At 37.9% G+C, this 26,019-nt stretch overlaps 1 protein-coding gene across 1 annotated transcript in view; it reads left to right on the plus strand.

Annotated features, from left to right (window-relative positions):
* Positions 1-1,138: 1,138 nt before the first annotated feature.
* ADHFE1 (alcohol dehydrogenase iron containing 1) overlaps positions 1,139-26,019 on the plus strand; it is a 35,546-nt gene continuing 10,665 nt past the window's right edge. Inside the window, exons 1-12 of the mRNA XM_072604720.1 lie at positions 1,139-1,289; positions 5,830-5,867; positions 9,680-9,726; positions 12,685-12,738; positions 12,924-13,078; positions 13,564-13,760; positions 15,066-15,143; positions 15,933-16,038; positions 16,983-17,135; positions 20,854-20,952; positions 22,791-22,869; positions 23,042-23,138. Of these exons, the coding sequence (XP_072460821.1) occupies positions 1,231-1,289; positions 5,830-5,867; positions 9,680-9,726; positions 12,685-12,738; positions 12,924-13,078; positions 13,564-13,760; positions 15,066-15,143; positions 15,933-16,038; positions 16,983-17,135; positions 20,854-20,952; positions 22,791-22,869; positions 23,042-23,138 (1,162 nt within the window). The 5' untranslated portion in view covers positions 1,139-1,230. The remainder of the gene's footprint in view (positions 1,290-5,829; positions 5,868-9,679; positions 9,727-12,684; positions 12,739-12,923; positions 13,079-13,563; positions 13,761-15,065; positions 15,144-15,932; positions 16,039-16,982; positions 17,136-20,853; positions 20,953-22,790; positions 22,870-23,041; positions 23,139-26,019) is intronic.

Below are 26,019 nucleotides of genomic sequence, written 5' to 3' on the forward strand. Positions count from 1 at the left end.
CCTTTCAAGCTCTTATTGGTCTGATCAGCCACAGTCGGACACACTGTACCTTGATTCCAGCATAGTGATGTCATTTGGATCCTCTTTGAGAATGAAGGACAAAGATTCTATTGCATGTGCCAGGCACTGTACTAAGAGCTGGGGATACAAAAAACAAGCCCTTCCCTCTGCTCTCAAGGAGCGCACAATCAGGAGTGACAGTGTGCAAGCAGCAATGTACAAACTAGAAGTATATCCGGGGAAAAATAGAAATAATCTGAGGAAAGACACTAAATTAAAGAAAAGTTTCTTGTAGACGGGGGACTTTAGACCCCACCTAAAATTACTTTGTATTTTTGGTATGTATTAGTTACATGCTTATCTTTGTATGTATTGTTTCCCTGTGGTAGAATATAAGCTCTGTAAGGCTTCTGCTTATTGTATCCTCAGGGTCTAACACAGGTCCTGGTACTGGAATATAGATTGAAAGGAAAGAGCTTTTTCTGTGCCCCTCCTTTCTTCCCTCCCCCCCTTTTTTACAGCAGAGGAAACTGAGTCCCAGAAAGGGTTCAGTGACCTATAATCATAGAACAGTATATCTGTAAGGGAAGGGGTCTCAGAAACAGATCATCGAAACCAACCCTCTCATTTTACAGAGGGAAAAACAAGTCCAGAGACTAGAGAGAAGGCTGGGAGCCTAGCCCCTTTCCTCCCTTCCCCTAGCAACGCCCACTGCTGAACTAAGATTCCCCCCCCCCCCCTCTTTTTTAACTCAAAAGTGTTTGGAGGAAAGGGGGTTTAGTTTGCACCCATGCGTTAGGTGCTTCATGCAGTCTGAAGTGTCTTCTTTCAATACTTCATCCCAAGTTAGGACAGCGAACCGGCCCTCTGGATTTGCTCCTGGTCTGCCCCAAGATGGAGTGAGCAGTGGGCGGGGGACTGGGGCGGTCAGTGGTGGCAACAAATCAAGAGCTGGAGGCAGGGACTTTCCCCCTTGAACCTGAAGCAGGATCACAAAAAAAGTGGCTCCGCTGGTGACCAGCAGGGGAGGGGGGAAGCGAATAGGAAGGACGTTTCTCGTCCCACAAGGGGCAGGTGCCTAGCCAGCTCACTTGTCCCGGGAGCAGAGGCAAAGGGCAAACCGCCCGGTGGGCGCGGCCAGGCTGGCTCCGCCCCGGAGCGGGCGGCACTGAGGCAGCGCCTGTCGTGGGTCTGTGTGTCTGTCCCCAGCCTGAGCTCTGCGGGGCAGCCATGGCCGCAGCGGGCAGGGACAGGGTCGCTCACCTGCTGAGGCAGCTGCAGCGCGCGGCGTGAGTGCATAGCCCCCTTCGCGGGCCCAGTTTGGGGGCAGGCCCCGGGGATCCGGAGCGAGCCCAGGGAGAGCCCTGGGTGGGGACGGGCCACCAGCCAGCCAGCTAAGCGGCCCCCGGGAAGCCCTAGGAATCCGAGCTGGGCTGGCCCCGGAGCCTAGCCCTCGTGCATGCCCCGGCGGAGCCCGCCCGCTTCCCGCTGGTCCTCACACTGGGGTGCTGGGCTCAGCCTTCCCCAGAGTCCCAGCTGGGCAGGCGTAAGGCTGAACGCTGGTTTAGAGTTCATTGTCAAAGGGCGGGACTTCTGTGTTTTTGTGGGGATTGGGGAGGAGGTAGCGTGAGGAAAGGAGGAATAAAGCTGCATTCCCTCCCCTCCGTGTCCTCATGGGGATTGGCCTCTAGTCTAGACCGTTAAAGCTCTAATATTCCGTGACTTGAAAGAATTTAACCTTTCTGGGCTTCAGGAAACTAAGGTTGGACCAGATGATCTCTAAGGCCTTTTCCCTTCCAGCTTTAATATTCCACAATTCTTAGTCACTTACCCACTCTAGGCCTCACTTTCCTCTTTTGTAACAATAATGGATTGAGAACAGAGACAGCCAAAATTTAGGAGCATCCCACCAGCAGGTGGAATGTTGAACTTACGGGAGGACAGGGAGAAAAATGGAACAGCATAAAGAGATGCTGATGAGTTTCAATCTGCATCTTTGGAGGGATCGATAACCACACAGATAACAGAGATCCATTTATGTGTTTGAATATAGTAGTAATAACTCAAATTTTTATAACACTTCAAGATTTGGGGGGGAGGGTTCCTGAGACAGATTATTTTATTAATAATACTTGGTTCAGCATAATCTAAACCTTCTCCAAAAAATGAATGGAAAAAAGGTGGATTCCTGTGAGGTACATAGTGCAAGGACTTATCTCTGTTTTGCAGCTGAAGAAACTGAGGTAATGAGAGGTAAAAGGACTTGCCCAGTGATTTCCCTTCCCATTGCTAATACCTTTTTTCCACCTGAAATTACTTTGTTGTTTTTTTAAATTTATCTGTATACCTTCTTTCAATAGAAGGTAAGATCCCTGAAGGCAGGGATGTGGGGGGGGGGGGGTGTTTATTTGCTCTTTGTTTAACCCTACTGCCCCATTTTGTTTGTTTTGTTTTGGTTTTTTTTGGCAGGCACACACTAAGTGCTTAACAAATGAAAGAAGGAATTCCCTGAATATTATACAACCCATACAACCTCAAGGACTATATCTCTCAACCCCTAAATAATAATGACAAATACAAAGGCAAATGTCAACAGCCTGACTCAAGTAATTTGGCTAGTGTGAATACTAGCCAAAAATCACTTATCTTTGTGGGCTTCAGTTTTATCATCTCCCGAATGAATGCCTTAGATGAGATGACCTCTAACGTCCTTTCTGGCTAATAGTTCTGAGGTTGTCAGGTAATAGGGAGAAGGGAGGGAAGTATCATCATATCATTTTAAAATGCAAAATTCCATTTTTTACTCCTGATAGGTATGTGTTTCCCATCATGTATGTGATATCCATGTTTATGCCCACATTTCTCCTTCATATTTGTTGTTAATATGTCATTTGGCTATTTCAGCACCTATTTACTTATTGACAGGCAGCATCACATAGTAGAGAGCTGACCTCAGAGTCACAAAGACCTGGGTTCAAGTATTGCCCTGCTATATATAGGCTGAGCAAGTCACTAAACTTCTCAATGTTCTAGGCCATTTTCTAAGACTATAGTCACAGAGAAGGTGCCAGTCTTCATTGTTAGAGAGAGTTTCCTCACCTGGAAGTTCTCTGGGCCAATGAAATCTCAGATCCAGTCCCTATACTTGTTACTAATGCTTAGAATTTGAGAAATAAATTGAGTGTTTTAACTATAGATCCAATCTACCAAGAACCTGGAATGTAAAGTATAGTCAAAGCTATGATTTTTCCACTATCAATGTACAGCTGTGAGAGTTGGACTTTAAGGAAAGCTAAGTACCACAGAATCAACGATTTTGAATTGTGTTACTGGAGAAGACTTTTGAGAGTACCTTGAACAGCAAGAAGATCAAATCAGTCAATGTTTAAAGAAATTAACTCAGACTATTCACTGGAAGGTCAAATGCTAAAGCTGAAGCTTAAATACTTTGGTTACATAATGAGAAGACAGGACTCACTGGAAAATCCCCTGATGTTGGGAAAGATCGAAAGCAGAAGGAAAAGGGAATGGCAGAGGAAAAGATGGATAGATGGAAGCAATCAACATGAGCCTGGAGGGACTTTAAGAGATAGTAGAAGGGGCCTGGTGTTCTGTGGTCCATGAGGTGGCAAAGAGTCAGACACTATTGAACAATAGTAACCTATTAAAAAATTAGGGAAACCATTTCAGTCCATCCTATAAAGGACGTTCTCACCACCTGTTCATCCTTTCTTTAGTTGAAACATTGTTCCTTTTAGAAAATGAAGGATTAACAACAATTTGAAACATGGAAAAGATGGGGGGTAGGGGGGAAAGCAGTGAAGGAATACAAGTAGAAATAGTCAGGAAGGTAAAAAAAAAAAGAAGTATTTAGTTGAGGCAAGCCCCATGACAGAAAGGCATAAGTGGAAATAAGATGGAAAGAAAATCTAAACATAGCAGCCTGGCACAGTGGAAAGAGTACTGGCTCTTGTTGGAAGAGCTCATGTGACCTCAGACAGATCACTTATTGTCCCTGGGACTTGAGTTCTTCATCTATAAAATGACAAGACAAGACCAGGTGGCCCTGTGAGGTACCTCATCATCCTAGGACTAGGATGGATCCTAACGATGTAAATAATGGGGAAACACATCCAGGCTTGAAAGTGATGAGTTTGGATTTGGTCTTTGTCTTTCTTCTGGTGGAAATTCAAGAGCACTCAAGTGGGCGATGTCATGAAAACCAAGAGTCCTGCGGGATCTTTACTTTTGTTCCCTCAGAGTTCCAGTATGTTTACTTCACTGAATAAAATCAATTGATGTTTCACCATTCAAAACACTAGGTGGCAGTCGTGATTTATTATAAAAATATATTGCCATTCAGTGAACATTCATGATTCATTCCTTCTCTCCAAATTCTGATTATCTGAACCACTCAACAATATAGCAAGTGCAAGTCCCTGCAGCAGATACTCTAGTGATTGCCCAGAAGAATAAGAATTGGCCTCTGAGATCATCAAAAGCACTCTATCAACCTTAAAATGCTATGTAAGATGAACCCTTGCTATTGAAATAGCAGGAAGAGGATGCAAAAAGTAGAGAAATAGAAGAAAAACCAGGATAGTACAGAGTTCTGGAAGCTAAGAGAGAACTGTTACCAAAGGGAGGGAGGATGCAAATGTGTTAACTGTAGAAGAATGGAGAATGGTGAATGAATAAAAAGTCACTTGATATATTAACTTAGTCACTATCAAGAGGGTAGTTTCAGAAGGTTGATGAGATACCACCAGGGTGATGGGGGCCGAAGTCAGGCTGGGTGACTTTCAGGAGGTAAAGAGGTGGTGAGGAAATGGAAGAAGAGGTAGACCACTTGTGGAAATATTTTTAATATGATCATACACATATAGCCTATATTAGATTGCTTCCAGTCTTGGAGAGGGTAGAAGAGAGGGAAAGAGAAAAAAATTTGGAAGTCAAAATCTTACAAAAGTGAATGTTGAAAACTATCCTTACATGTAACTGGAAAAAATAAAATACTATTAAGTGGGAAAAATAAATAAATGAAGAAGAGGCAGATCACATTTTACAAAAATCTGGAGATCAAAGGAAGGAAACAAAAGGGACAGTCACTTGAAGGAGGAATATTTTTGTTTTTAGTAAGGAAGTTCTGTTCTGATTTAAAGGCATAAGGGAAAAGAGTTCATAAGAAACAAAGATTGAAGATTCAAGAGGGTGGGAAAGATTTAAGAAATGAATTGCTAGAGGATGTGGGAGGGAATAAGACAGAGCTCATAGATAAAGGGGTTAACCTTGAAAAGGACAATAATATATATCATTGACTTAGAACTGGAAGGGACCTCAGAGGTCCTCTAGTCCAAGTCTGCCATTTTACAGATGGGGAAACTAAAGCCATAGGATAGTAAATGGTCATCGTTGGAGATGGGATTTGAACTCAAGGCTCCAGCCTTTCACTGTAGAAGGGATAGGAATTTATCAGTTGGATCCTCACTATAGATTATAAAAATATTTACTGAATACCTATTATATTAGGTACTGTTGTCTCCAGAATAGTAGTTACACAGTAAATACTTATTAAATGAATATGAATGATGAATGAATGAATAAATGGTCTAGCCCCTGTCCATCTGTAGCTATACAGATTATCCACTTGCTATCCACAGTGATCCCTATATATATTTATGCTATAATGGCTAATAGCCACTCATTACCCATCTTGCATTTTATAGAATTTGGGCAATGGAATATAATAGAACAGTTACACCAAGTATCTTAACTTCTGACTTTGTAAGTTTTCCTTAAATAATTCTTTCTTCTTTTCTTTTTCCTTAGGTGCCAGTGTCCAACTCATTCTCACACTTATTCCCAAGGTAATGTATTTTATTTTTTAAATAGCTACAATTTTAATCTCTGCAAACCAAGTTTGCTATAAATTAGGACAAAGAACAAAGCAAGAAAATAAACATAACTTTAAGAGGGAGACAGAGGTTCTGTGAATATAAAAGGTTAAATTACCTGTTTAATGACCTAATGGTCACAGTTGTACACAACTGAATTACATTAGCATGTAGTTGTAGTTTGATATATAATGTTGGTTAAGGATAGATAAGAAGTATATACTTTTACAGTATTTTACCCTTGATAGAAGTGACATACACAGGACTGTACGTGATTTGACAGGTCTGAAAATGGTGGCTCAGATAGAATTTGAACTTCAATCTGAATTCATCAAAAAGGTGCTTTATTCAAGATGAAATTTTCTTCCAATAGAAGTTAGAAAAGGAAGCCAAAGATAAGAGTGGCTTCTCTAAGGAAAAGACACTAGTTTGGTCTTTTTTTAATAAATGATATTTTGGGGTATATGTGTGTATATATATATATGTGTGTGTGTGTTTAAAATAACACCACATTTCTCCAAATTTCTAAAATAAACTAACAGTCTCCTGTTCCCACAAAGTCTTAAACCTTTACAAAGTCCATTGTCCTCACAATGTCTATTGTCCAACAGACCAGCAGGACACCCGTTGTAACATCAGCATGTCCATCGAATGTCATATTAATTAGTAGTACAAAAACTGATTTAGACCCTAGAAAGAAAGGTCAAACCCAAGCAACCTGACAAGGGGTGGTAAGGAAGGCGCCTAACAGCATGAAACCCACAGCTGAAAACAACAGAGAAGTTTGTAAAGGAGGGGAACAAAGAGGAAGACATAATAGTGCATTTCCATATTGGTCTGTTGGCTCAGCTTTTCAAGCTTAACCCCAAAGCATTTAGGGCTTATTATCATAGCTTGATTCATTGATTCAGATTCCAGATTTTAACTCATCTGTCAGGCTGAGGAATGACTCAATCATTAGAGCCTCCTGGAAAGCATAGAGGTCTTTCCTTTTTCATAATCATTTTCTTCTATGTAAGAATTAACAAAGAATCACTTGATTCCCACTTCAAAATATTGAATCAACTCTTAGAGAGACATCAAGGATTCAGCTTCTGTGGTGCCCTAATTTTTTTAAGGGAAAATATATAATAGAGGAAGCATGGTGTTTTGGCTAGAAGACCAGTATTAGCATCAGGAAAATCTGGGACCTGGGTTCAAAGTCAGCCTCTGACATATACAATACTACAGTATATAACCATAAGTAAGTCACAACCTTTCAGTAACTCAGATGGTTTTTTAAGGCGGTAAGTTATAGAAAAATTGTGCATCAATTGAGTCTTCCTCCTGAAGAAATTACAGATCTAGAATTTCCTCCACAAAAAAAAGGAGGGGAAACAGTTTAAAAAGCTATAAAGCTGGGGCCATCTGCAGTTATCCTGACAAATATCTTGCCATTGGACCCAGCTGGCTCTGGAGGAGAAAATGAGGCTGGTGACCTTGCACAGCCCTCCTCACTTTAATCCAATTCACTTGCAAGTCATGACATCATCTTCTAGATGTCATGGTCCTCTTTAAAAACCAAGGACAAAAAACAAGACCTGGGATTTCATTGAGTCAATAAATTTCTAATGAGGAAACATCCTCAATCAATGCAGATTGGCACCTGCTGGGTAATTTGGAGCTTAGAGAGTCACAACTATAGCTTGAATTGTTTTCCTTTGAAAACCACCTGTTCATATCCTTTCACCATTTGTGAACTGGAGGGGGCTGACTCTTAAACTTATACACTGATTGTGTATACACGATTGACACTAAAAGGTATCAAGGAAAATTTATTACAGCAGAGCTCAGAGGAATTGAATACTTTGGCCAAAGTGAACTCCACTCCTTTTCAGGAGGAGGAAATGTCTAATACAGAAGTAAAATTGGTTTTATACTGTTAATTCAGAACAAATCCTCGCATCAGAGGACAGATTGGTCTGTTCCCCTTTAGGTCACAACCTTCTTTACATGCCCATTACATACCTCCTTAATATGTTTCCTCCCTTTCTCTAACATATGAATTGTGCCTAATTTTGGGCTATTTCTCCCCGCTGGGAGGAGAAGTTAATATGCAAGGACCTTATTAAGCAAGAGCAAAGAAGAAAAGATTTCTCCTCGTTATTCCTGGTCATATTCCCCAACCAGTTCAGGATGGATCGACCCCTATTCTGATTCTGCAGTTTTCTGAAGACCACTGACTGTCTTCTGATTGGATGAGCCCACATGCAATCTGCTAGACCTCTTTATCTAACTTATTTTTTTTTTAAGTGACTTCTTCAACTTAGCAGCTCTGTAGAAACTTAACTCTACTGTCTCTCACAAATGGAAAGGTAATACAGTGGATAGAGTTCTAGATCAGGAGTCAAGGAGACCTGAGTTCAATCCTGCGTCTGACACTTAAAAGCTATATGACTTAACTTAAACTCTGCCATGATTTCTTCATTTGTAAAATGGTAATAATAATAGTACCTATATTCCAGAGTTGTCAGAAGATAAAGTGAGATGGAATTTGCAAAGTGCTTTGCAAACCTTAAGGTACCATATAAATGATAACTATTATTAAAGTCATTAAAAATAATAAATTAGATCTTATCAGAGAAACTTGCTACAAAAATGTTTTTCCCTATTTATGTGCTTCCCTTCTAATGGCTGTATTGGTTTTGTTTGTGCAGAAACTTTTAAATTTTATATAATCAGTATTGTCCATTTTATTTTGGGAGATCTTCTGTCTCCATTTGGTCACAGACTCTTACCCTATCAATAGAGCTGAAACATATTTTTTCCCTTGTTCCTCTAATTTGTTTATGATGTTACATTTTACGTCTAAATAATGTAATCATTTGGAGTTTATTTTGGCATACAGTTTGAGGTGTAATTTCTATCTAATTTCTACCATTTCTCCAGTTTTCCAAGAAGTTTAATAGTGAGTCCTCCCCCCAACAACTAAAGATGTTAGCCCTATGTTAATCTGAGCTATAACATTTGTACAAGTTATCTGCTTAATCACTACTTGGGCTGGACGTATCAATTAATTTTACCTAGGCTACAGACATTTGATATACTTTTAACTTACATAGTTAATAATGTATTCGGTGAAGAAGATTTTAAATCATTCTATTCATTTTCAAAATAAGCATCTGTGATAGGCATCTCCTTAGACACAGCTTCTTTCCTCCCACCCACACCATGGGGAGGCTTTATCTAAAAGAAGACACAAGTTTCTTTGGGATATGACTACTCCAGCTTCCCGATCATCTAAGGGCTTCAAAAGTCCCAGCCATGTGGGACTGGTGCCTAAGAGCACACTGACCTACCTACTAGTGTATTTCCATATGGAGAGGGGGTTGGGCCTTATCCAAAGAAGGAAGCAAAGTGTCACTGTATCCTTGTGTCTTTGCTGTGTTAGGGCAAGGTAAATCTCCTTTTTCCAAATATTCAATGACTTAAGAGTACTTCCTTTCATCCCCAGAAGGAACTTGAACTAAGAGAATGTTGGCATTAGAGCCATACCTCCAACAACATCAGTCTAGGACTATACGTTAACTTAAACAAAAATATTCTAAATTTAATTAGAATTGCAACAGTGAAATCTGACACATTTTCTTTCTTTTTCTTTTTTTTTTTTTTAAAAAAAAGAGGGTTTCACAAAAGGGCAAACTTAAATGTTCACTGTTTGGAAACTTGAGTCAATTTTGAGTAATGATATTTTGTTTTTTGAGGCTCATTTTGACACTGATTTCATCATTCAACTTCTCTTCCAGCTCCTGGGCTTCCTGCCTCTGAGAAAACAACAGAGTATGCATTTGAGGTAGAAAACAACTTAATATTTCTTGTAAATGATCAGAGAAAACAATACTTAGTTTATCTGGTGCCTTTTTAAAGTTTGCTTCAATAGTTCAGGTGTGTTTGTAAAGTCATTGTTGTGACAGAACTAGCAAGCTCCCCATAATTTAGTAGATCATATTTGTGATGGCTGCAGCAAAACAAAGAAATCATGATCACCCTACTGCCAACCTGGTAAATGAACCTCTCCATAGCTAAGTTTGCCTTCACAGATTTGATATGCAAGGTCACTACTGAGACCAAGATCACTTCTATAAAAATAATAATAACAATAAAATCCTTGTAGCACTTACACTGTGCTAAATAAGCACTTTAAAATTGTTATCTCATTTGATCTTTGCAGCAACCCTGGAAGGCAGATGCTATGATAATCCCCATTTTATAGATCAGAAAACTGAGGCACACAGAAGTTAAGTGACTTGCTCAGAATCACACAGTAAATGTCTGAGGTCAGATGTGAACTCAGGTCTTCCCAATGCCAGGCAGTCTTTCCACTGTGTAACCTAGCTAGTTAGTGATTTTTTAAGGCTGTAGTTACCATAATCATCAAATATTTATATTTTAAAGCTAATAATTAAACTGATATAAACTCATTATAATCGTAAGAACCCTTTCTAGCACAAATTACATTCAGGGTATATCTCTTGTGAGGCAGCAAGGTGTCAGGACCTATAGTCAGGAAGACCTGTGTTCAAATTTTGCCTCAGATACTAGCTGAATGACCTTGGGAAAGTCACCCAAACTTCTCTCTGCCTCAGTTTCTTCTTCTGAAAAAACTGGGATAACAATAGGACCTAGCTCACAGTATTATTATGAAAACCAAATGAAATAACATATAAAGCACTTTGCAAATCTTGAAGCTCTGTGTAATAGATAACAAATGCCTAGAAGCCTTCTGTTCTATCATCATACAGATGTGATAAAAATTCCAGTTCTATAGATAGTCAGCTAATGCTGTATGTAGACTAAATGCGCCCTAACCCTAACTCTAACCCTGTTGAAGTCAAAGAAAAATTTTATGAAGACCTAGAGCCCCATATCATCAATGTGCCAAAAGAGGACAAGCTTATAATTCTGGGTGATGTTAATGCTAGAGTAGGCTCAGACTACCAGATTTGGCAGAGAGTCCTAGGAGGAATGGAGTTGGAAACAGCAGCAGCAATGGTCACTTACTACTGAAGACTTGTGCATCTCATGACCTTCTCATTACCAGCACTGTTTTCCATTTACATGAATGCAATAAAACTTCATGGATGCACCCTAGCCCCAAACATTGGCATCTACTAGACTATGTGATTGTAAGAAGAGACAGACAAGATGTGAGACTCACAAAAGCAATGAGTGGTGCAGAGTGCTGGAGTGATCGTAGAGTTATTCTTTCCAAGATAAATATTCACATTCATCAAAAGAGCCACCCCCAAGGCAAAGTACTACCAGAAGAATTACTGTCAACAAATTAGAGCTCTTCTCTGAATATGAACAGTTTGCTGCTGACTTGGAGGGAAAGTTAAGCCAACATACAGTTGGCAACATACAGTTGGACAGTGGAGACTAAATATGTCTTAGGTTCAGTCCAGTTCAACAAGGGCATACTATGTTCAAAGTCCCAGTGCTAAGTATAGGAAGTACAAGTGTGAAAAGTGATATTGGGGCTGCTAGGTGGCCCAGAAGATCAAATCTAGCTTCAGATGCTTGATACGTATTAGTTGTGTGACCCTGGGCTAGTCACTTAACCCTGATTGTCTCACCAAAAAGATATGCTGTTTCTACCCTCATACGAGCTCGTGTCCTACTAGAGAAAATAACATGTACACAGATAAGTAAAAGAGTGTGATGGAAGTGAAGAATGACCCAGTAAAAGGACACTAGGAAAATCTGATGGGGGAGGACATGTTTACTTGGAGGAGGGAAGCAGATCAGAGGCTCCGTGAAAGACATACTTGAACTCAAAAACATTAAAGGAATAAAGAGTTCAGATAAATAAATAAATGGATAGATGGATGGATAGATAAATAAATGGATGAATGAATAAATAAGTAAATAAATAAGCAGACAAATAAATAAGTAGATGGATAGATAGATAGATAGATAGATAGATATAGATAGATAGATAGATAGATAGATAGATAGATAGATAGATAGATAGATAGATAGATAGATAGATATAGATAGATAAAAAGGCAGAGATGAAATGCATTCTAGGCAATAGGGGACAGAAATGAGACAAAATGTCTAGTTCATCAGCTAAAATATAGGGTACATGACAGGGAGACATAGGAAATAAGGTGGAAAAAGTCAGTTGGAACTAGATTGTGAATGATCTTAAATTCTATACCAAGAAGTTTGCATTTTATGCTATAGGAAATAGGGAGCCCATAAAGATTTTTGAGCAGAGCATGTGTAATATAATCAGAGCTGTACTTTAGGAACTTTATTTTAGAATTATGTGAAGGGTGGACTGGAAAAAGTTCAAGGCAGTGTGATGCTATTCTTTTTAAATTATTATTGTTATTGTATATGTATATATAATATATAATTTTATAATTATATTATATTGTGATTTTATAATTATAATATATATAAAATATATATATTTTTCTCCCAAGTACATGTTAAAGTAATTTTTTAACATTGGGAATTCTTTTTTAAGTTTTGAGTTCTAAATTCTATTTCTCCCTCCTCTTGCCACTCCGAAGATGGTAAGCAATTACATATAGGTTATACATGTGCAATCATATAAAACATTTCCATATTGACACCATCCTTTTAATAGCCTATTATAGTAGTAATATTGTGAGGGAAGAGAGGATGGCAGATGAGAACTTTATGTTAAAGCTTTTACGTTAAGTTTTTATCATCATCATCATCATCATAAACATTTATACATATATCACATTTTTACAACTTAACTTTTTTCTTACAGATGGCAGTTTCAAATATTAGATATGGGGCAGGAGTAACAAAAGAGGTGGGCATGGTAAGTATTTAAGAGTCTACATTTTATTTTGTAGGCATCCATTGAAAATAATAATAAGTGATAATTGAGTACTAGGAAAAATAGTGTCTTAGGAATTGAATTGTTCAAATTTATCTGTCAAGAGAGCCGTGATTCTAACAAATCCAGTTATCACTTCAGAATTACTATTTTTTTGTGTGTTATAGGACCTTCAAAATATGGGTGCTAAAAATGTTTGCCTGATGACAGATAAGAACCTTTCCCAGCTGCCACCAGTAGAAGCAGTCATGAATTCCTTAACAAAGAATGGCATAAACTTTAAAGTTTACGATAAAGTCAGGGTGGAACCAACCGATAAAAGGTATTCTGGGAGGGGAGGTGAAATCTGGGGAGGATTTTAGCTCCTTCAAATGATAAACACTCTTATTACTTAATATTTGCATGGTCCTTATGTTAGTGGTACCCATCCTCTTATCACTGTTTTTGTTTTCTGTAAACTCATATATTTTCTGTGTGCATGTCCATAGGATTGCAGGTTTAGAGCTGAAAGGGACTTCTGAGACCACTTAGCTCAATCCTTTTTTATTTTATAGATGAGGATCAAAGGCACAGAAAGTTTAAGTGATTTGCCCAGAGCTAGTAAGTGTCCAAGGTGGGATTTGAACTCAGGTCTTCCTGATTCCAAGTCCAGCGTTCTTTTATTTTGGTCATTATATCCTCCGCACCTAGCACAGTGCTCAAAACATAGCAAGCATTTAACAAATACTTGTCATTGAACAGACATATTTAATAATATGGACGTCGATTTCTGATGAAAGATGACAAGATTCTTTTTTCTCTTCCAAGCTTCATGGAAGCTATTGAATTTGCCAAAAGAGAAGCATTTGATGCCTATGTTGCTGTGGGTGGTGGCTCTGCCATAGACACTTGTAAAGCTGCCAACCTGTATGCCTCCAACCCTGATGGTGATTTCTTAGATTATGTCAATGCTCCCATTGGAAAAGGAAAACCTGTCACTGTGACTCTAAAGCCACTGATTGCAGGTAAAGTGCACTTTTGCTTAACCTCCTCACCTTCGATGCATTGGGGGAGGGAGAAGGGCATTTTTTAATCCAACAATTTAAGAATGCCAACTTCATAAAAGACAGCTCATGAGGATGATACCTTGTTTTGACGTCACTTTGGGATTTTGACAGCTTAGAGATGAAAACAAGTGGGTATTATTAAATATTAGAATCCATTTCTATGATCTGTATTATTCCACAAATGAGGAAAACTTATGAATGGAAAATTCCCTAAATTTAAATCATGAAGTAGTAACCATGTGGGAAGAATAATTCTTTACCCAATACCCTGCCCCACTACCAAATAACTTTATACTTTTGGACACAGAATATTGTATTCCTATTGGCTGTAAATCTTTCTCTGTCTTTTTCCATCTTACTGGCTGTTGACGTGTTGAAGGGTACCATTCATTGTTTCTTCGAGTGCTGGCCTGACCCTTTCTCCCATATGATCTACCATTCAGCTGTGCCAGTGCTTTGTCCATCCCCAGTGACATGTGGATAGCATCAGCCACATTATGGGAGCGGCTGTGAATTACATCTGCTCCATTCCCTACCATTTCTTCACGGACATGCAAATGCGAATGACAATGGTTTCTCCCCAGTCACATCATACTTTATCATCTTTATGCCATTCTTCCCTTCCTATTTTTATGGGAAGCTTATCAATATTGTAGTATTTTTTTAAGCTGAATTGTTTACATCTACACTTAAAAGCAGTCCTTCCTACTTCCACCCCCAGCCCATTGCCCATTGTGAAGGATCATTGTGATGTGATGTGTGGTGGGATTCAGTTGATGACAAATGAAGTGTTTTGACATGAATTAGGTATCAGCAGGAAGGAGGATAATTGATGTCTGGCAAATGGCACCCCCTGGTGAAAACTGTGTCAGCATCACACAGAGGGGTGATTAGCAAAGTTTAAAACCTTGACAGGATGTCCAGAACCATGAAGCATAGCAAAGGCAGAACATTGCCATGCTTGTTGCCAGAGGAGAAGCCTTTCAGAGAACCTAAATTTGAGTTTTCTTACAAGGGATGCTGAGCAGCTTGCAAGTGAACGCACAGCTGTGGCTGTTGGTGCACTGGTGTGAAAGACTCCAGAATTTCCCATAATGCACCTCCACTAGCTAATACAGACTTTGTTAACATGAATGAATGAATGAGGTCAGGAGAGCTGACCTACTACTATGTCATTTTGTTCCTTGTTTTCTGAGGCCGGATTAAATATTTCCATAAGCCCTTGTTGAGATGCATTCTGATATCGATATTCTCTTTTTCTAGTCCCAACTACAGCTGGAACTGGGAGTGAAACCACTGGGGTTGCCATTTTTGACTATGAGCACTTAAAAGTAAAAACTGGTAAGAACATTAATGTCAGTAAGTTATTAATAAATCTTGGCTTCATCATCTCTCTTGCTTTCCACACTTTATTTTTTTTTAAATCTCTGACATAAAAATTAAGAGAATAAGATTTAATATCGTATTTCTATATATCTATATGTTTTCCTCCCTTCTCATTGTAAACATGCAAATAAGTAGCTATTCAAGGCCCCTTTGGTTTAATTCTAACCGTATAACTTTAGTAGAGATTTGTCTCATGATAGCTATAGAGAGATGCCAATCTCCTCCCCCACCAATGAGACATCTTCCTAGCTAAGAAATTCCATTATGTAATTGTGAAGCTTGCTTTCTTCCTTTCTACATTTTCCCCCTCCCTAAAAAAACAAAATAAAAAGCCAATCCTACAATCACATTTCACTCCCAGTTTAATCTTGTCCAAATGTTTCTTTCCTAGATTCTGGCTCAGTATCACATTTGAGCTTTTCTAGCACAGCAAAATGAGGACTTAGCCAGTTTATTGCAGCAGCTACTATGACCTGTGACATAGTTAAAATGAGGCATAGCCTCTATTGTGTAATACTTGGATCCCAGTGAAACGTTTTAGCCTTAAGTGGTTAAAGCTAAAACTAAAAAGCTAAGTGGCCTCTCTTTTATTTGCCAGTATAATTTCACTATGTGACATTGCCCTGTGTCATAAAGGTAAAGAATCTCATCTCTTTGATTTTTTTTTGGAATTATTGTAAAATGTTCCTTTTTTAAAAATTATATTCATGCATATAATTCGTTCTTATAATTCCTATGTTTTAGGTATTGCCTCTAGAGCTATCAAACCCACTCTAGGAATAATTGATCCTTTGCACACTCTTCACATGCCCCCACGTGTGGTAGCTAACAGTGGTTTTGATGTACTTTGGTAAGGATCATATATAAACTGTGAAGTTGTTCTTTTTTTCTTTTCTTTTTAACAATATATGTTCTGCTATTTACAGTATAATCAAGATGACAGATCAAGCCTGCTATCCAAGGACCAGAAGTCTTTTCCCATTAGTACATAAGTAAAATAAGATTGGGGTAGCGAGGTAGCATGGTGGATAGGTAGTGGGTAGGCCTGGAGTCAAGAAGAAGTCTTCCTGAGTTCAAATTTGGACTCAAATGTTTATTAGCTATATGATCCTGGACAAGTCACTTAATTCACTTGGCCTTAATTTCTTCATCTATAAAAAGATCTGGAGTAGGAAATACAAACCACTCCAGCACCTTTGCCAAGAAAACCCCAAAAAAGGAGTCATAAATAACTGAAAATGACTGAACAGCAATAAAAATAGGATTGTTAGATTAGCTAAATGTCAACTTGGAAGTAAGAAGGAGTGGGATTTAAATAGGCAGGGTAAGGCACTGGAGAGAAAGTGAAGGTAGAAAGAAAAAATGTTTGGCATCAAAGGGGAACAAGAGGAACTGGGTACCCCCAAAGAAGGCTTCATCCTTTGGAAAAGCATGAAGTTGGAGATTGGTGCTGAGAACTTTTAGGTCTGAGTCCTATTTACCGCCAAAGCTAACAATTCTGTTCATAGTTCATAATATCTGCTCGTTAGTGAGATGAGTCAATACCTCAGTATTACTTCGCTTATTTGTGTTGCCAAAAGAAGCCTAATATATGTACTGAAAGACTTACAGAGCTTAAGAGCCACCCCCCATGATAGATAAAACCATCAGTAGATAAAAGCTCATAAACGGAAGGTCCAACAGCATATCCACAGTAAAACAAACACTAAAAACTTGCAAAGCAATAATTTATATTTTGTATGAAGAGAAAACAGCTCTTTCATTTCATTCAGTTGTTTTACCATTCCTTTCCAGCCACGCATTGGAATCATACACAGCTCTTCCTTACCACATGCGAAGCCCTTGCCCTTTAAATCCAATCAATCGACCAGCTTACCAGGGCAGCAACCCCATAAGTGATGTCTGGGCCATACATGCACTTCAAATTGTCGCCAAGTATCTTAAGAGGTATGCTCTGCCTGTTATATAGACTCTAAAACATTATCCTACCCTTATGTGAAAGCATGAGGTACCTGCTCTGGAATACTGCACATTATTCTTGATCATTTGACCTCAGGAAGGGCATGATGGAATTAGAGAATGTCCACTAAAGTGGTATAAAGTATGGTAGGATTGATATATAAGGATAGACTTAAAAGACTAGGGTCCTCCAAACCAGAAAGGCAAAGGTTAAAAGACCAAGAGGAAAATATGACCAAAATCCATAAAATCCTGAATGGTATGGATGAGGTCATCACAAGTCTTTCACCATATCCCAGAATGCTAGCATTGTAAGGCACCATAGCATGTCACAGAAAGTGCTGAATCTAGATCTGGGAAAGCCAAGATCATATCTCACTACTCACACTAGCTGTGTAACTAACCAGGAACAAATCGAACCTCTTTGAAGTTGTTTCCTCATTTGTAAAAGAGAGATAGTAATACTTGTAGTATCTATCTTACAGATTTGTTGTAAGGCTGAAATTAAATAGCGTATATAAACTGCTTTACGTATCTTAAAGTGCTGTATGTCAGTAATTAGTCAAGACGAGGGTGGACACTCTTTGGAAACTGAACAAGGCAAGGACAAATAAAAGGAAGTTACTACTTAGGTTCCTAATTCTACAAAAGGAGAGGGTTGGAGTAATGGTTTTCTTACATCTGTTCTGACTCTAATTTCTATTTATCTGTCATGTTTAATGCACTGAGTTATAAATTATGGTGCTGCAAACAAGAGGAAATTCGTAAAGGGGAAAAATATATAAATGAATTTTGAAAAGGTTTAGACAAATTTATGAAATATACATCCATAAATAATTGCTAATAGAGTCTAATATCTGTATTATAGTTATAGTTAAATATACAAGGAATTCATCAACCTTCCTGGGGGCCCTCAATTAGCAGGAAAATATTCATTCACTAAATATTTAAGTACTTCCTATGTTCAAAATATTGAGATAGATACTGAGATTTTATAAAAATAAAAGCAATCCTTGCCCTCAATAAGTTTACATTTTACTAGAGATTGTTGAGCCAGATAGACCATGGTTCTGATCCAGTGCGGCCATAATTGATTTTATATAACAACAAACATTATTGTCTACTCAGCGCATAGAACAACATTAGGTATGGGGAAGGAAGGGGTGGAGAAGGATGCAGAGTTTAGGAAATGGGGAATACTAATCTTTTGTGTAGTCCCTACTATGTTCTAGGTACTTTGCCAAACACTTTACAAATATGATCTGCAAGGTAGGTGCTGTAATGACTGCCATTTTGCAGTTGAGGAAACTGAAGCAAAGGAAGATTAAGTGACATGGTCAAATTGCCAATAAGTACCTGAGATCAAATTTGACTTTAACTGAGTCCCAGTTATACAGAATAAATCCTTTATTAATGAGATTTGTAATGTGAAGTTTGGATTTAGTCAAAAGGCCTCACTCAAGGACCTAGAAGGCCACATGTGACCTTGAGGCCCCAGGTTCCCCACCTCTGGTCTTAACTAACTTGAAGAGAATGAAAAATTGTCTGAGTTAAATATAGTTATGATTATTAAAGCACTCCCTTTCCTAGAGAAATTATCAATACCCCTTACGTATATAAGTTCTTATAAGCATGAACTAATGTATCACATGGCTTAGCATATGAATTTATACAAGGTTTCTTGTAGCAGTTTTTTCACCCTAAACATTCACTTCATCTATATTCATGTTTAAAATACTAACACAGAAGACTTCAAGACACATTAGTATATAATAAATACATTAGAAAACAACATAATATAGCATTATGTGAGGTCAGGGTTGGGCGAGGTTGGGGTAAAGTAATTGTTCACCAGAGTGATCAAAAAAAGATGTAGATCATTATCAGTTAACTTTTTTTTAATATTCATGAAATAGTTTCATTATACAAGTACAAAGATGTTGAGAAACTATGGTCCCTGCTCTTAAAAGCTTATTTCCTAGCCATCAAAAAATGCAAATACAATGCAATCAAGACAACTTTGTTTGTGTGTGTACTACTATTTGCATATTCATTACCAGTTTGGCCATGATGAGTTTTTTGACCATGGCAACTCTCAGAAACCATCATCTAAGTTGTAGAAAGGTTATCATCTGCATCAGTGGCTTCATTCACCTGTACCAATAAAAATCGCAGATCCTGGAAATATGGAAGTCAGTATTTCTGTCACATGGGGAAAGGTACACTGGAGGGCTATGTGTAGATGTGAGTACTTTTCCTCATGTTAGTCTTAACAGAGAAGTCTTCGTGGAAGGAGGTAGGCTTTGAGCTATGTGTTTTGGAGAAAAGAAAGGATACCATCTCCAGTATCAAAAGGAAGGAAAGAAAACAAACTTTCAGGTGGGCTAGGGGAAAAAAACTATAACACCATACATGTATGTAGCACATTAGAGTGTGAAAATTGCTTTCATGTTCATTATCTCATTTTCACAATTTCTGTGCAATAGGCATGTCAGGCATTATTATCCTCATTTTATAGCTGAAGCTCTTCAAAGCTAAAAGTAACTTGCCCAAGGTCACAGAGCTAGAACTAAAACTCAGCTCTTTCGACTGCAAGTCTTTCTTTCATTTGCCAGCAGGGGGTGGTGAGATTGAGCCAGGAGAATGGTCAGAGCAGTAGTAGGAGATTAGGGTGACAGATGAGTTGGGAGACATAGAAACCTCCCAAGTCAGCTATTTTTAGCCTTCTATAAAAGAAAATGGGGGAGCTTTTATAGGATTTTGATGGAAGAACAACATTAAATACCTAACCACTCCAAAAGGAGCAGGGGTGGGGAGCAGGGTGAGATTGGAGGCAGGGTGGGGTGGGAAGCTGTGTCATTATTTTACAGCATAAAACCTTCAATGAGATAAAATCTTGACTAACAAAGTGAGAAAGAAACTCAGTTGATAGGGTTCCACCTTGCTGCTCTAAATAATATTTTCAAGTACTATATGAGGATTTTGCTGCTTTGAAAATGAGACTCAAAAATTCATTGTTTATTCTAGTGACCCTGAAAATATGAAGAGTAAAGAAAAACTTTTACTATAATAATATCTCAGTTCTATCATCATAAATTTTAAAGGGTGTGTGCTGTTTCTAAAGATAACCAAAAGAAGCTGCTAATGGATCCACCTTGAAGCAACCATAAATTAAAAAAATGATATTCCAGTCTGTACAAGCTCCCTGGTATGCATAGGTCACTTGACTACAGAGAGAGTTTCATTATAATCCCATATGTGAATGTGTGTTTGTGTATGTATGTATGTGTGTACACATACACACATATACATATATCTCACATACATATGTATGTAGATACACACACACATATATACATATATATATACAAAAAGCTATGGTTTTAGTCATGATCATTTACAATTGAAGAAGAAAAATGAGACTCTTTCTAAAGCAATGTCTTAAAATTTAAGGGTCAGTGCTTTTCTTCCCACAGGGCTTTTGTCTCATATGGCCACTATGACAGCATATTTATTATTCCTCTACTGAAACTATTTATTGGACAGTATTTCTCCCTTTGCTTTGATTTAGGAAACTAGTTTGAATTATTCAAAACCTTTTTTCCTATGATCTTTCTTTTCTTATCTTTCTCTCAAGCATCTTTTTCCAAGTGGTCATACCAGTGCTAATATTTTAACATTGGATATTTATTTCTGTCATTTACAGAGCTGTCAGAAATCCTGATGACCTTGAGGCAAGGTCCAGCATGCACTTGGCAAGTGCTTTTGCTGGGATTGGCTTTGGAAATGCTGGAGTTCATCTCTGGTAAGTTAAGCCCAGATCTGATTTCATCTTAATATCCAGATTTAAGACAAGTGGGTAAATTCGGAGATACTATTGTAAGGACTTCAACTTAACTTACCACAAATGGTTTCTCAGTTAATGGATAATTTGATTTCATCTTTTAGATTGTAAAGCCCATGACTTCAGGAAGTGAATCTTATTATCTACATCTAATATATCACTTCACACATCATAAATATTCATTAAATATTTGTTGAATAAATTAATGTCATTAATTGCTGACTTCCAGCAAGACATTTGATCTTTTATACTCTCCACCATCTCCTCAAAAAGGAAAAAAGAAAAAAACTAGTAGAACTAACCTTCTTCAATAGTACTCTATTTAATTCAATTTCTACATGTCAGTGCCTACACTACTCTAAGTATCAAGAGAAATATTAAAAAATTAATAAAGCTTTATCCCTCTACTCAAAGAATATTTTTAAGTTGTTTTCAGTTGAGTCTAATTCTTCATGATCCCTTTTTAGTGTTTCCTTAGCAAAGGTACTAGAGTGGTTTGCCATTTCCTTCTCCAGCTCATTTTCCATAGGAGGAAACTCAGGCAAACCAGGGTTAAGTGACTTACCTAGCGTCACACAACTAGGAAGTATTTGCAGCCTGATACGAACCCAGGTCTTCTTTGCAAGCGGTTCTATCCACTTCATCACCTATTTGCTCAAAGAACTTATAGACAATCAATCAACAGGCATTTATTAGGTGCCTACTTATATGCCAGGTACAAGGGCTATAAAGACAAAAATTAAACAGCTCCTTACCTCATGGAGATTATGTTCTAATGGAGACACATTATATACACATATAGATAGATACAGATACATATATATATTTATATGTGCACACATGTATATATATATGTATGTATATCTATACACATAGAATATTATACAAAATGAATACACGGTATTTGAGGGAGGAAAGACACTAGAAACTATAGAAGAGATCAGGAAAGGTTTCATGTAAAAGGTGTGCTTCAGCTTAGTTTTGAAGGAAACCAGGAATTCCATATATGTGTGTGCATGTGTGTGTGTGTATATATACACACACATATATGCACATATATATATATATATATATATATATATATATACAAGTGAAAACACGAAATATATAATCTTGTAGATTAATTAGTATATTTACTAGTACCAGCAATATTCTGGAGTCTTTCATTATCATACAGAACTACTTATCCAACCTTACTAAATGAAACATTTGGTAAAACATCAGTGATGACTATAATGTATCGTTAAGGAGCACATTGCATCCCCAATGTTCCCTTCAGTCTGTAGCATTTCCAATGAAGACAACATCCTTTGGGGGGGGGGTGCTGAGGAAGCATCATCAGGGTGCATCATTAAAAACTCCATCATATTTGGTTAAAGAAGCTTTCTGAATGATACCGTCTCATCTTTGGAGACAAGAAGGCCAATTAAGTGGGGGGACAGATGGGTACCTTTTTTCTCTTGTGTCAGCATTCATTCTCATATGTCACATTTCATTTCTCATTCATAGTATAAGCACTGGGATTGAAATACTTCACAGATTTTGTTCATCAACAAGGCATATCTGTAGCTCTAGTATCCCTAAGTTTCCCAGGTCAACTAGGTAGGGGTGAGGAGAAATGGGCAGATTTACATGAGACAGAATTGTGTATGATATTCCTACAATCTATCTCATTAGTATCTTTTATAAAATGCCCTGCCTAGAGGAGAATTTTTCGTGTTAAAATTTTTTGTTGTTGATTTAGAGACTTGAAATGGCCACATCCATGTATCTGAATGACAAATTTCTTTTGTTTCCAGCCATGGGATGTCTTACCCAATTTCTGGGTTGGTGAAGACATATAAGGCAAAGGATTATAAAGTGGACCATCCTTTGGTGGTAATTTTTTTAAAAATCCGTTGTCTGTTTTTGATAGCTTTGGGCTAATGTTCAGTTATTTGAATCACATGATAAACTGGTCAGTATTTAGAACCTGCTGATTGAAGAACTGACTCTCATATTCTTGAATGCTCATCATTTTTTGGTGTTTTATTTTGTTTTTTCCTTGCAGCCACATGGCCTTTCTGTGGTACTCACTTCCCCAGCAGTATTTACTTTCACGGCACAAATGCTTCCTGAACGGCACTTAGAGACTGCAAAGATTCTGGGTATGGTTGTGCTATTCATGAATCTGTTACTTTATACGTATAAATGACATAAATTTCTCAATGTTGCTTACCATTGGCAAAACTATATATAATCTTCTAAAGCTATTGCTGGGAGGGAAGAGTTTGATACCATAAAATAAATCAGAAATTCACCTTAGATCATGACAATATTTCATGGAATCCTAAACTTCAGAGCTGGAAAGGACTATAAACGATCATCTGGTTCTTCCCTTTGTCTTCAGGTAAGAAAGGCATTATCCCTATTTGACAGATGGAGCAGTTGAGGCTTACAGACATCAAGCGACTTACCCAAGTATAAATGTCTAGTGAAGACCGGCCTCCTTCCTACTCATCCCATTCCTTACAAGAGTTTATTAGTATTTTGTAGTGATTGTTCTGTGGAGCTAGGTGGTGATGTGGATAGAGCAGGGGGCCTGGAGTCAGGAAGACCTGAGTTCAAATCCAGCCTCAGACACTTATTAGCTCTGTGACTCCTGGAAAGTCACTTAACCCTGTTTGCCTCAGTTTCCTCATCTGTGAAATGAGCTGGAGAAGGCAATGGCTAAACCACCAAGAAAACCCCAAATGGGGTCATAAAGAGTACAACTGAACAATAGTGATTGTTCTATTAAATGCTTCCAAACTATCTAACAATAAACACTATGGCACACTAGTTATTCAACAGGCATGTTTCAGTGAAACACAAGAAAGAAGTTTCTAAGCATAGAAAGCTTTTTTATGAAGTACCCAAAGAGGCCACATGGCCATCAGTTAGAGATTCTAGAGAAGGATGTTTTGTTCTGGATAGATTGATGAACTATAACTTCAGGGCAGCAAGAGGGCAAGGTAGATAGAGTGTTGGGCATGGAGTCAGGAAGACTCATTTTCCTGAGTTCAAATCCAACCTCGGACACTTACTACTTGTATGACCCTGGACAAGTTACTTAACCCTGTTTGCTTCAGTTTCCTCATCTGTAAAATGAGCAAGAGAAGAAAATGGCAGACCACTCCAGTATCTCTGCCAAGAAAAACCCAAGTGGGATCGCAGTGTCAGACGTGACTGAAAGTACTGAAAAACAACAAAAAAAGCTGTGGCTTTGGTGTCCAAGAATCTGGGTTCAAAGTCTGACTTTGCCACTTAGAGCAGGTGTGACCACAGACAAGTCATTAAGACTCTTTGGGTTTTAGATCCTTATCTGTAAACCAGGGACTCTGATATTTAAGGTCCATTACAGGTCTAGACCTGGGAATACTGTGATGCTATGACCACTAAGTTTCCTTCCAACCCTATGATTCTTTAATGTGATTAACAAGTCAGTATTTCTGGACCTTAGTTTCCTCATCTGTAAAACAAAGAAGTTAGGTTCTATGATTAAGTTCTCTCCCAGCTCTAGATCCTATAAACATGAGCAATTAAATGGAAATACTGTTTCCACTAATTTCACAGAAATTAATAGTATTCACCAATTTCTCTGCCTCCCAAAAGTGCAACTCCTAATCTTCCATTGGTGGATCAAGTGACTGCTATGTCCATTTTTGAAAAAAATAATAAAAATAATTTTAATAAATTAAATTAAATCTAAGCTATACCATAAAACCCTACTTATCTAGTATCCAATACCCATTAAATCCAAATAAGATTTTGGGGAGTGACATTGTATTGATATAATATTGATATATTGTATGATTGATGTCCTTAATGATAATTCTGATGTACTTTCAGACCCTGAAAGATCCTCAGAATTATTTTGGACATCAATGATATGTTCATTTGGGGCCTTGCTCCTTCCTTCTCAATTCTTCCTCCCCCTCTCCCAATTCTTTATTATCTAATCGGAGAACTTTATATACAGCACAAGTATGTTAACAATTTTTAAAGAATTGAAAATTGTTGAAATACTTATACTATAGATGCTCCAGGATATTTATTTAGCCAGACTATGTCATCATGTTGTTCTGGCTTCATTTTCTAGTTCTTTTAAAAGTTAGCAGTAAGTGCCAAAACTTCCTTAAACTCTATGCTATTCGTCTCCCTCCACTTCTTGTCTGTGCTCTTGTACATTTCCTCGTTTATGATCCTTCCTGGGTTCCAGGTAATACACTAGGGGTGCATTGAGTATTCTGAGAGCTCAGCCTCCCTATTCTCATTATAGTATTCATATTATGTTACTCAAAGAAACCTGGGGTAAATGAGCATTGTCACAAAGCAATTTGATATTGCCATACTTACTGCAAGAAGATTGACTTTCCTGTAATCATTTTTGTTCATCTTTAGAGGGGAAAAGGTATTCTATTTCACCTTTCCCTTTCTGTGAGATGTACCATACCCAAACTGGTACTGGAGTAGCTTTGTAATATATCTAGACTTCATAGAGAGGAGGCACCCCAATTGTTAACTTTGGTTAGCTATGGTTAGTAAAGATAATTTAGAGGCTAAAATTACTTAACATCCAAGAAATCTAAGGAAAATATGGAGAATTTATCTCCTCTTTAGGGTAAAACTTGTATATTAAGAACTAATCATTTGTCCTTTCAGCAATGTAAAACTTCAGTTCCAAAAAATAACCTTTTTTTATTCATTTGTTTTATGTCATGCTCTACTGAGTCATTAAAAATGCTTTAAGACCCCTTTTGAAACCTTAAACTTTTCTTTTGTTGTTTTTCAGCCATATCTGACTCTTCACAACTTCATATAAGATTTTCTTGACAAATATACTAAAGTGGTTTGCAATTTCTTTCCCCAGCTCATTTTACAGATGAGAGAACTGAGGCAAACAGGGCTGCCCAGGGTCACACAGCTAGTAAGTGTCTGAGACCAAATTTGAACTCAGGTCTTCCTGACTCCAGGCCCAGCGCTCTATCCTCTGTGTCACTTAGCTGC

This window comes from Notamacropus eugenii, chromosome 4, assembly GCF_028372415.1.
Source record: "Notamacropus eugenii isolate mMacEug1 chromosome 4, mMacEug1.pri_v2, whole genome shotgun sequence".
Classification (NCBI taxonomy): domain Eukaryota; kingdom Metazoa; phylum Chordata; class Mammalia; order Diprotodontia; family Macropodidae; genus Notamacropus; species Notamacropus eugenii.